The 12,540-nt window shown below is 48.1% G+C and overlaps 1 protein-coding gene across 2 annotated transcripts in view; it reads right to left on the bottom strand.

The window, feature by feature from the left end:
* Positions 1–7,965, bottom strand: part of UNC5A (unc-5 netrin receptor A) — a 108,446-nt gene extending 100,481 nt beyond the window's left edge. For both annotated transcript variants that reach the window (XM_081938187.1, XM_081938188.1), the window contains exon 1: positions 7,427–7,965. In XM_081938187.1, coding sequence (XP_081794313.1) covers positions 7,427–7,529 — 103 coding nt within the window. In that variant the 5' untranslated portion in view covers positions 7,530–7,965. The remainder of the gene's footprint in view (positions 1–7,426) is intronic.
* Positions 7,966–12,540: the final 4,575 nt, after the last annotated feature.

Raw genomic sequence — 12,540 nt, 5'->3', positions numbered from 1 at the left:
AATGAAAGGAAGTCTTTAGCTTCACTAAAGTTTCTGATTTTGGAAACTCCACTAGTTGGGGTGGCTGTGCAAGAATGGAAAGGGAAGAGCTGCAAATTCAATTCTGAACCCCAAAGTAGCATTTGCTGCTGCCACACCATCTTTACTCTGACCATATGCAAGTCCAAAAATCATAGTACAGACAGAACATGGAGAAACGAAGTGGCTCCTGGTTGGCAAAGGAGTGAAATAAGGCTGCGCATTTTCGCCTGATTTATTCAACCTATAATGGAAATGTATATTAAGGGAAGCTGAACTGGAAAATTAGCATGGTTTTAAAACTGAGGAAGAAACATAAACAATCTGCATTATGCTGATGACACTACTCTGATGGCTGAAAATGCAAAGATTTGCAAGGTCTAGTAATAAAAGTCAAGAAGCGCAATAGAAATGGGAATAAAATTAAATATAAATAAGCCAAAGCTAAGGACAGTAGGTACAGCAACTAGTCTTAGAATTGACAATGAAGATATTCAAGTGCCTTTTAGGGTCCATCATCAACAATAAAGGAGCAGGTAATCAAGAAATATGCCGCAAGACTAGCACTTGGCAGAGTAGCCATGAATATCTTAGAAAAGCTATTCAGATGTTATATGTCTATATGTACAAGCATCAGAATCATGCAATAAATAGTATTCTTCATGACGTTTTATGGTAGCAAAGTTGAACTTTGAAGAAGCATAATAGAAAGAGCATTGAACGTTTGAACTTTGGTGGTGGAAGAAGACACCTGAGGATACCACAGACTGCCAAGAAAAGAAATAAATGGATCATTCAAATCTACCCAGAGTTCTCACTTGAGACACAAATGACCAGGCTCAAATTATCCTAATTTGTGAAGTTCTAGTTTTTTGAGAAGGCTCTATGCTGCGGAAAGAAGAAGCAGGTGACCAACAGCAAGCTGGATGGACTCAGTTACAATTGCAGCGAGTGCACCACTTGGGAGACCTGAAAAAGAAGTTTTGGGACAGATCATTCATGAAGAAAATGTATCTGTGGTCACTAGGCATCAACTGAAATCCTGGGAATTATGGTATGAAAAGCCTATTATAATATTAGAAGTACCCATTTTAAGTTTCCACATATGCTTGTGGAAATCTTAGCATACAACTACTGGAAGTGTCTGCTTCCTTTTCAGCTCTGCTTCACAGTAACGATCTGTCTCCTAGAAAAAAAGACGCAACTGGCCTTTTTAGTTCCTTACTTCTGCATGCTTTGAGGGGAGGTGTAGCTGACCCCAACATGAACCAAAAAGAGCCACAAATTGGCTCAGTAGTAGTTATCTAGTTGATGCTATCCCAAAGTCACCAGACGGTCTTTGGTTTTCATGTATGTTGGAAAGTAGGGCTAATGAAAGATCTTACGGATCCTTTGTTCTGCCAGGAGTTTCTGTTATGAAAGAAAGCTTTATTGAATAAAGCAACAATTCAGGTTTGACCTGCAGTCAGATTACTTCAGTGGTTACTTTCTTCTCTTTTGGTGCTAAGAGTGTACAGTATGTCGACAACTAATTTCTTGGCTTGCATTTGTTGGCCATTGGTCATCAGCAAGGCTCTCCTTCTGCCTTTGTTTGCTGCATTGTTGCATGTACCAACTAGCATCAGAATTCTCTTTCTGTGCCAGGTAGATATTTAGAGATTGTGATCAAGTCACCCTTTACTCTTCCCTTAGAGACTATACAGATCGAATTGCTTTGGTAACATTCCCAGCCCTCGAGTCATTCTTACAGAGTCTCTACATCTCTGATTTATCAACACTTTCCCCCCCTCACCAATACATTCCCCCATCCATCCCCATCCCCTGCAGTACTGTATATGAACATCCTCTGGATGCAGTTTTTAGCAATGGTCTTTAATGACAGCCAGTTTGGTCTAGTGGTTAAGGCATCAGGCTAGAAAGCGGGGGACCATGAGTTCAAAGCTAGCTGGGGTGACCTTGGGCTAGTCACTCTCTCTCAGCTCAATTCACCTTGCAGGGTTGTTGATGTGAGGAGAATAGGAGGAGGAAGGTGTTGCTGGATATCTTCATCACCTTATTTAGAAAAATAATAAAGGTGGGGAACAGGTAGTTAAAAAACTTCACTTTGCTATTCCTGATGTGCAAGTCCTTGTTTATTTAAGAGATAAAAAGGACGATTTCTTTACAAAGTTTAAATACATTTAACAGTTCTATTATCAGAATTCTTGTTTCTCTTCCAAAGACTATTCCAAGAATCAAATGGTGATTGCAATACCTGTTGATGTCTCTAAGGAACATTCTAGGTTAATTAGTCCACCATCAAAAATGCAGATTAGATTAGAATTAGAAAAACATTGCCTGGAACGTTGAAAAGTGAGTGAGGAATGATCCATCAAACTGTGTTTAGCCCATGTAATTATGGAAACAGTGAGTAACATAGTAGAAGGTGATTCTATTCCTTGCGGAGGATTTGGATTAACAATTAAAACAGGCTGTTTTGCGAACAGTATAACTCCTAAATTCCACCTGTATTTTTCACAACTGACCCTTAGAGAACTCTCAAATAAACCCAGATGCTTGCCTTCCCTTTTTGTTTATGTATTTTTAAAGAAGGGGAATCATCATATTCAACTTTCAGGCTGGCTGATTTTATATCAGTTTCCAGGCTGAAAGGGTATACGCTGGTTGTCCCCCAAAATGAGATGCCTAATCCAAGACACATTTGGCCCTTCAAGGCAGTGGGAGAGAGACAATATTATAGTATAAGATAACCCTATTTACATCCATTCTATTGGTGGATTACTTTATGTACTAATGAGACAATTCTCAAACTATAAACTCCACCCCACCCTTTCTATGATCCTGTTAGAGCTGAAGCTCTCTAATGAAATGATACTATAACTTGCACTTTTGAACGTTGCCTCTGTTCTTATGGCGCATTGAACAAAGGGTGTTATGCTCCTTCTTCACAGGGCATTCACTGCCTCGATGCTAACTTTCCATTAGGGTAGCCTTCTTCCACCTTCCACCTTCTAGATGTTCTTTAATGTTATTTCCAAATATGTAGGTCTTGTTAATTACGGATTATGGGAATTGTAGATTAATACTTCAAGACAGCACTAGATAAGGGGAAACTACTTTTGACATGCCTCCTTATTTCTGGGATGTTGGCACATCAAGAACCATGAAAGGTAAACTGAAATGGGACCATCGTGAAGTGAGTGGAGCTGGAGAAAGACCTGTCTGGCACTTTCTTGTCTATCTATAGGACTGTGAATGCTTTCAGTATAGGAATGGACTCTGAGGGGTCCTTGGTGTTCTCTGAGCTTGGTTACTTTCTTGTAGATGTTTTGTTACCCAATTAGGTAATATCATCAGTGCTCAAGCACCAAGGAGCCTTCATTTCAATCCTGAGCTACAACTGTTCTCCTCTGTTAGTATTTGGCTCTATTTGGGACATGTGCGCGCGCATGCGTAGCAAGATCCTTAGCAAGAATTCCATAATAATGACAATCTGATCACAAACCAGGGATGGAGAATATGGCCTCAGAGCTTTTCTCCCCAATTCTTCAAGTCTTGGCCTTCTCCTTTCCTACCCAGAAAATAAATTTCCCCTCAAACACCCTCCCCCCTTGCTCTTTGATCAAAAAGAGGTTAGATTCAAAGACTTTTCTGACCACAACATTTCTCCATGGGTGACTGGGAAAGGATGCTCACTCTGTGCCTACCTGGGTCGTGGGAAATATATGTGGGACATCTTCCTTGGGATTTAGAACAAGGAAATGAAGGCAAGACTCCATGTTACCAGATGCCTCTTATTTTTTTAAAATATATTCAGTGTCTACTTAACAGGGCATCCTTCTTTGGAAGACATCAAGAGCCCTGCTTGGTCTTTCAGTTCATAGTATAGCTCCTTTCCAGAACTTTGCACAACACTGCATTAACAGGCCAGCAGTGGAGCAACTCTGTTGTTTCCCCTACTTTGCATGAAAAGTGAGGCTCAATATTGCTTAATTCACAGCTAACTTAAGGTGCTGGGAGATGTGGTGGAGGAATGCCAAGGCAGAAGACAGTGCCTTGTTCTGTCTCACTGCTGATGGAAAGGACAAGTCAAGCCAAATCAAGAAACATTTCAGGAATATGCCAACTAAATTACAGGATCCTGGCTTCCCCTTGCATGCCACACAGGGCTAACTTCCCAGAAGTTACCCCAGAAACAGCTCAGGCACCCTTCTTTTTCTCCAGCTGTTGCCTTAGGACACTTTCCATCTAAATCGAGGTTGCCAATTAAAGCTACCGTTGTCTGGTGCCCCTTTACTCTGAGGCCACTACACCCAAGATCAATACTGAGACAAATCAATCACTCTTGAATATCCTTTAATCTATCTATCAGTCAGGGCAGTTTAAAAGAAACAAGGAGGGTTGGGGGAGGGCGGAGCCTGAGGCATGCTTGTATGATAAAGAGGAGTTTAATTCATCTTAGTAACTATGTCCTGAATGCCAAGTATTCTGGATTAAAAAAATGAGGTATTATATTATGTTAGTGGTTGGGTTTCTCAGTTCCACGAACATGCCTTGGTGACAGAATTGGGAAGGAAACTGGAATTAAGAGAGTGAAGAGTCATTGATTTCAATAAAGGGCTGTTAGTCTACGAAGCCAAAGAGAAAACCGGAGACAAGGACAAAGCGCATATGAGACCAAAGAGCAGTTATAAGCATCCAAGGAAAGGGGCACTTGGGGCTACAGAGAAGTGGAATGAAAAGGAATTAGTCAAGCAATTTGGAGAGCTTATTTCAACTCCTACACTGTGCCTGGCTATGGCTGGCACTGTGACTCTCAGAATAGCACAATAATTTGGGGCGGGGGGGGGGGAGGGGATGGTAGGGAGGCATTTTGATTGGCCTAGATTCCTGTGAATTTGAAATAAAGCACAACTAGGTGGCTATATTCTGACGCTGCCCACCCCACTGTGCAAATCGGTTAAATTGCCCTTCCCCAAAGGGGTAGGGCCTCACATCTTGCCAGGGAGTCCAATCCGCAGGCTCCTGTCAGGTTAGACACTGGCTGCCTTCAGCAGGGAGCTAACCCCTTCCACAGCCTTCCTTGGGTGATTGTGTCTCTCTGCTGGCAGGCTTCTACCCCCTCCCCACCTCCCACTTTGCTGGAGAGTTGGCTGGCTCCCTGCAGGCTGGCACTGCGATCAGTGGAAAAGAATGAAAAGACAAACAGTATCCACTTATGCTCTTCTCAGCTGCCAGATCCTGTCCTCATCCTTCAAAGCAGCCTGTGGCATGTGAAGAGTTTGAAAAGAACCACTATACGACTAAACTGTAATGGGGAGGGGGCTGTTTTTTGCAGTTGAGAGTGCCCGTTTTTACTGCCAGATGTTCTGCCTCTGTATAGAGTTGAATGTTTCTATGGCATGCAAGTCTGTGAGCCATGTGGGACTGGAGGCATGTTGCCTAAAAAGTGTTAATTATTTCTGGGAATATTTGCAAGATGTGTGTGTGGTGTGTGTGTGTTTGTGTGTCTGTCTGTCTGTGTATGTACACTGGTATCTGTGTGTAATCGTATGTGCATGCATGAACATTTCATTATCATGCAATAGTCATACTGTATGTATAAATTACATTTTGCTTGTGTGAAGATCTGTGCATGCCAATACCATGTGTGGAACACGAGGTCTCACTGTATGCTGTCTCAGTCCATGTATGTATGCATGTTATGTATGTAAGTATGTGTAGTTCCTTAATTTTTGAAACACCCATTTAACCATCAAAAAAGCGTATGAAGCAATCTTTCCACCTGATGGTGCCTGATTATGCTGCAATAAACAAATCCCAGGATTCTTATTCAATGTGGCCAGTGGGTATTATGGGACTTGCAGTCCAAGATAGCTGGAGATCACCTGGCTGATCTGTTAGAAAGCGTGTTCAAGAATGTCTGTGAGCTACAATATGACCTTGTTGCATTATGATGGAATTAATAGGATTGTCATTTGGAAATCTTTCAGCTGTTGAGGCTTTCCAAGCAATGCCAGAGAGTAACTTGTGTCTCCCATTAATTCTTTGGGACTCTGCTGGAGGGGGGGGAGAGGGGAGAAAGAGGCAGAAGAGCTGGGAAAGCCATCTTGCTTCAGTCCTACGCGCATTTCACCTGACCTGCTAGTTGACCTTGCAAGGTCTCTACAATTTGGGGTCCTGAGCCTCCGATCTTCCATCTCAGAATGAAAGCTTTGATTGGATTCCCATGGATTGTGCAGCTGCTTTATTTTTATTACAGGGTTACTGTGCTGCTGTTAGAACTAGAAACTGCATCGGAGTCTGGTCATACCATGGCTGACAGCATGGGTGTCATTGTTATGGGGAAATTGTGGAGGACTTCTTAGCAAAGCTTTGAAGGGGATTCTGTTGCCCTAATAATACCTACCGGTATGCCCCCCCCCCCATCAGCTGCGCCTCTTCCCACAACCATACATGTCTCTCCAGGACCTAGGATAGGAAATGTCACCATTTGGGGGAATCCATTACAGAAATCAGTCATTCAGGCTAAGCAGTTGTACCTTTCCGACTCTTTGCCTTCTCTTACATGCCCCCCAACCACACCATGCAACTGCCCTAAGAACTGCTGAAGTTCTGCTTCCATATTTTGCCTCTCCAGAGGTTCCAGTCACTCCTCCGAGATCAGAGAGGCCATGCAAACTTTGGTTTGCCTCTTTCCACAAAATCCTTCAGTCACCTTGCAGAAAAGAATCGTCTCCGAATTCTGTGAGAGGCAGGCCCCAGAGTCAGGATATTCTACCGAAGGCAAAGAAGCTGGGGGAGGTGGGGGAGACACAGACAGCCATCAGATAGGGACGGGGCAGGGATTGGGAAGGTAGGCTTCCCTCTGGAGTTCTGATATTGGACTCAGTGGAAGGACAGGAGCAATGGGCAGAACCACCAAGCAAGGCCTTCGCACACAGCGCTGCTGCTGCAGCAACAAAAGCAGAGTCTTTGACACTCCCAGAGCCGGCATCCAGATGCCATTGAGCCCAGTGGCTCCCTTCTGCAGCAAGGATACACCCAAGCTGAAACTTTGTTGCTGCACTTTGTGATACCAAGTGCTCTCCGGTCGAGTCCAGGGTCCCCGAAATTGCTGGCTTCCCTCTCACCAAGCGTCTCGCCTAACAACGCGGCGCATCTTAAATCAGCCGCCGCCGCCGCATCCCTTTACACACTCAGGTTTTCTTTCCTTGTCCACTTCCAACCCGTCCCTCGAAAGGAGATGCCGGTCAGTTCCCGTGCCTCCGCTGGGCACCGTCGTCTCCGTCGAGCCTCATCGCCCTCCCGCCGTCCCTCCCACCAGGCTCCCCGGCGAGAGTGCCACCACCGTGGCTGTCCACTGAGACCGCCGCCGCCGCCGCGCGTGAAAGCCGCTCTGACTCACCGTTGGGATGGATGTGGCTGGTGAGGATGGTGCCGGCCAGCAGAACCTGCCACAGCCCTGTGCCCACGCGGGCACTGGCGCCGAGCTGCAGCCATCCAGCCATTCCTCGGCAGGAGGCGCGGGGACGGCAGGAGGACGGGACGAGACCCGGTCCGGAGAAAGCAGGGGAGGGGAGCGGGCGGGAGCCGTCTGTCCCAGCTGGAGTCCGCCCGGCGCTGCCCCCCGCGAGAACTCAGGGCACTTCAGGGCCGCTCAGCACCCAAGCCCGCCGCGGGCTCCTCGCCTGCCCCATCGGCGGCTCATGGCCCGACGGACCCGCCGCCGGGGCTCGGAGGGCGAGCTGCGGGGAAGCGAGGGCGTCGGGCGGAGAAGGGGGCTCGCTCCGGCAGCCAGCGCTGGAGAGCCCGCGCCGGCCAGCCGCATAGACCCCCCTCGCCGGCCGAGCGGCGCGGCGCGACTGTGCGTGTGCGTGTCTCTCGCTCTCGCCCGCTCTGCTCTCGGTCCTTCCCTGCCAGGCAGCGCTGGGCTGGCGGCGAGCACCTTGTCCGCGGCAATGCAGAAGAGAAAGAAGAAAGAGCCAGCGAGGGGCTGCAAAACCCGGACTGGAATCCGCCACGGGAAGGGACGGAGCAACAGCTGGTTCCAGACTGACAAGCTCCGGAGACGCAAACAAGCTCTCCGCTGGGAGGGAGTGGGAGCTGCAGCCGCCAGGCGGAGCCGCGCGCACTTGCCTCCCGTGTTTGGCTCCCGGCGAAAACGGGTTGCGAAAAACCTGCCCGCGGAGACTCGGGGAAAGGGGGCGGGCGCGTTGGTGCCCACAGGCGCCTTCTTTTCCGCGAGGGAAGGGGAAGCCGGACACCAGCCCCTAAGCAAAGCTGGGGCTGTGTGGGGAGACGCCCTCCCCAGCCCTCCCCTCATTGCAAGCCTACTTTCCCCTCCTCCTCCGGTCCCCGTCAAAGCAGCCCGTCCGTCCAACAGGTCCGCGGCTCCACTACCTCCACCGCCCTCCCTCCTTCGCGGCTCTCGCGAATTCAGCCCCCAGCCGGCACACCGAGGGGAAGCCTCCGGGAGCCTCTGATCTCCGAGCGGCCTTCCCAAGAGAGAGAGAGAGAGAGAGAGCGCCGAGAGTTGCCCAGCCGGTCGCGCCCTCCACTTCCACCCAGAAAGGGGGCCAAGGTCAAGGAGCCCACGCCCCCTCCCCGCCCGTCTTTTGGCAGTCGCTGCTTTTTAGGAGGCATCGCCTCTTCTTTTCACTCGCGAAGGAAGGAACTCATCCCTGTGTTGCAGATGGGAGAAAGAGGGCGAGGAAGGACGGGGAAGGGGGCGCGGGAGGGGGGGGAAGGGACCCCGCTGATTTGGGAGATTCAGCCGTGCCCTCTGCAGGGAAGGCTGGCTCCCCTTCCTCCACTCTCCACCTTGGCAGAGGAGCCAGAACTCCCAAGGGATTCCAAAGTCCCGTCTGCTTCCGAGTCCAGGCCTGCGCTTCTCTGGTGCAGGCCAGGGGCTGCCAATCACCGGCATTTCTGTTCTGGACAAATGTCCCCCGAGGAGCTGCTTGGAATCCCTGCGCTGTCCGTGGGCCCCTTCTGCTGCAGAGGAAGGGCGCGAATGACCCCGCCAGTGCCCCCACCCACGCCCAGTAAGGACAGGATTCAGGCCAGGAGGCTGACCTGATGCAAAAAGACACCTGCATCTGTTCCGGCAGCGCAGAGACCCGCAGCCGGCAGAAAGAGACACAAAAGATGGGACGAAATAGGCAGAGAACAATACAGACAGGCTGAGACACATAGGCAAACAATAGGTACATTGAATCGCAGGAAAAGGCACACAGAGCAACATTCAGGAATGCAAACATGCATGCACATACATCACCTGCACCCACCCACCCACCCAGGAAAGCCTAGCAAACCCAGAGACATGGAAAAATGGGGGGGGGGAAGGGAAGGTATAGAGACAAAGCAGCACAAAGAATAACAGGCTATTCTGTAGTCCAGCCTTCCCTTACCTGGTCTCTGGCAGATTTGCTAATGTAGCACTTCCAACACACCCAGTGGTGTGTTGGCTAGGGATTATGAGAAGAGTAGTCAGTGCATCTAGCAGGCATCAAGGAAGAGAGAAAAAGACCAATCCAAAGGGAAGGAGACCCTGAAAATGTAACACTAAGTTATATGCAATGTGCCCATACAGTACTTGCTTATGGGGGGGTTTAGATCTCAAGCCAACAAAGCAGACTTCACACATGATGGGCTGGGGGGGGGCACAAGACCCTTCCCTCACACACACACTCTTCACTCACCCTTTAAGGTCTCTTAAGGGATTTGTCTGAGTGCCATACATGGAACTGGAAGGAGGGCCAATCTCCCCTAAGGACTCTTTGGGAAAAAAATAATTGCTTGAATCTAGGACAGCAAAATGCCCCCAAGGCAGCTGCTTTGAACTCCTTTGCAGGCACACTTAGTTCTCCTGCGGGCGAGCAATATGCTGGGTAGCTGTAGCCATCCATAATGCTGCCATCCACTCCCTCCCAAGGCCCCAAAACAAGGTAAGTCGGAGCTGAGGTCTTCTTCTAACTTCTTCTGAAGCAGTATGGGGATTCTGAAAAAAAAAGACCTATTTGTGGATAGGTATAAAATGGGATTCATTTGAAATTCAGAAACTGCCAGTCCAGGATATTGTGGATGGAGGGGCAGCCCCCCCCCCTTTTAAAACACTTACTTAGCAGACACAAATCCCCCTGGGCCAGTAAATGGATCAAGGTTTTTGAATGGAATTGTCTGCTTCAGAGCTTGCATACATCCGCCTCTGCTCTCTTCCTACAGATTTCTCCCCCCCCCCCCCGCACTGTGTTTATTTTAGGAACTTTTGACTTGCTGGGCTGGGCCCTTAGTGCCCCAACTTCCCCTCAGAGGACAGTGTCCCTGTCAGAAACTTGTGACACCTCGGACCTGACTGTCAGAAAGAGAACAAGTGGCCAGGCAAGTGTCAGAGAAAAGGGGTGGACGCGCTATGGGGACACTGGCCCTGACAGCCACGGCCGGGGTTGTACGAGACAAAGTCTCAGCAGTGACATCACTGCCCAGCCTTGGGGTTTCCATAGAAACCCCCTTTCAAGCACACATTGACCTGAGCATGGGGGAAAGGGGAGGGGAAGATTTGGCTGCTCATCAGCAGGTGCTCCTCAACCTCTGAATGCTTTTCAGGAGGGAGAGATATTTACAGGTGCTGTCCTGAAACTGCACGGAGGAAATGGGGACACACGACTGATCTTTGCTGGTGAGTATGTTGCAAAGATTCATCTGCACTCCTGACACCTCTGAAAAGTCTCAGTCTTGTGCTCTCCAGAAGGACTGATAGGTGCCTCTCCACTTCCCATTCTGACAATGTCAGAAGCAACCCAAGGGAGGCACAAAAGCTTGCACATACACACACATTGTCATGCAAAAGAGGGAGCAGGTTGGCATTCATTGTTCTGGGCAACAGTCAGGTGGGCATAATGACAGTTGCCAGAATCAGAGGAAATGTATCTTGTCACTTAAGAGGAAAGCCACGTATCGAAATTAATCAGTGCTTCAAAGTCAGGCTGCTGAGTTTAGCCATTGCTGACTGCAGTAGTTTCACCCTTGAAGCCAAGAAACGCACGTTGGGAATCTGGTATGGAATTTAATCTTCAGAGAATCTTTTGACAGGTGGATTCGGAGCAAGGTCTTTTTGTCCTCCAAGCTCTGGGATCGTTTTAGACAGAGTAGGTTTCCCTGAGATTTCAGTAACCAAAAGGAAACTTGACCAGGAGCCTCACTGGATCCCCCCTGTTTTCAACTCCAGACCTATGTCTCCCCCACTTTCTTGCTTTCCCTCCCTCCCTGTTGCTTTCTAAAATATCCCCAATATTGCAGAATACCCTATAATGGGACTAAGACCGAATGTCACGCAGCAAACAAAATGCCTGCTGTGAAGGCAGCATTTCTCAAGAATGCCCTTCATGAGCACCTTTATCAGCAAAAAATATGATCACGGAATTTGGCATTCTCTGTGTGGCTTCAAGTCACGGAAGTCAATAAAAGTCCAGATGTGTCGGATATTAATCCTCAATGGCTATGTGCTTGGGAATTATAGATATTCAATGCACCAAGTTGGGGGAGCCTATTATATTTGCCTGTGACCCGTAATACAAAGATGAAGAAACTCAATTTTTTGCACACACACACACACACACACAATCTCCAGAAATGTTTCCTGAGCCAGTCACTGCCCAAACCTTTCTCTCCCTGCCTTCCAATCTTGGGCATGATCTCCTATTCGCCCATGCCTTAAGCAGAAGGCTGGAGTCCCAGCAGAGTCCCTGCTGTTCTGGAGCTTTTTGATGATTGATGAGAGAGGACAAAACAGCCTGGCAGCAGAGAGTAGTTAAGTTCTTCTATTTTCATGAAACGCATAAATAGGTCTAATGCACAGATGCTTGGGTCACATGTGAGGTCTTTCTTAGTAATATTTGTGCCTCTTTCAGGCTGGGACCCATTTATATTAGTTATACCACTGCCTGAGCCAGGGAATAGCAATGGCCCAATTGGCAACTGGTTCACTGCAGCTAGAGAGACCTGAAAATCACTGGCTCCTCATTTGTGTTGTGTGAGGTCTTGGCTGGCAATACCAAGTTTACACCAACAAAACAGATGATATCCCAGTGGGAAGACTTTGCACCACAGAATGGCAGAGCTCTGCTCGCCTGTTTTAATTTCGAAGCAGCCAACAAGAGGATTTCCAAATAAAGCTTTGGTTGTGCCCCACCTGCATGCAGAGGGCTAGGTAGAATATGGTCCCAGCTTGAATAGTACCGTAGTAACGGCTAGGTAAAATTAGGACTGCCTTCCCTCTCATATTACACTGATGGCTACTATCGGTGCCAGTTTGGAGGATTCTTGTCAAAGCAAATAATTTTAATCTGGAGCATATTGGAGGCAGAAGGCTAAAGCTTCCCTCTGTCCAGAGCAGTTCTGATCAAAAGGAGGTTTTCTGTCACTCCGTTTCAAAATGGTTTTGCCCTTCTTTTTCCTCCTTTAATCATATATCTGATCATATTTTTCCTGAACTCCAGCATTAATCCTGCACAAGGAACT

This window comes from Natrix helvetica, assembly GCF_964273705.1.
Source record: "Natrix helvetica genome assembly, chromosome: 1".
Lineage (NCBI taxonomy): Eukaryota > Metazoa > Chordata > Lepidosauria > Squamata > Natricidae > Natrix > Natrix helvetica.
The sequence above is the reverse complement of the archived record's forward strand: the minus strand, read 5'-3'. Positions and strand labels throughout refer to the sequence as shown.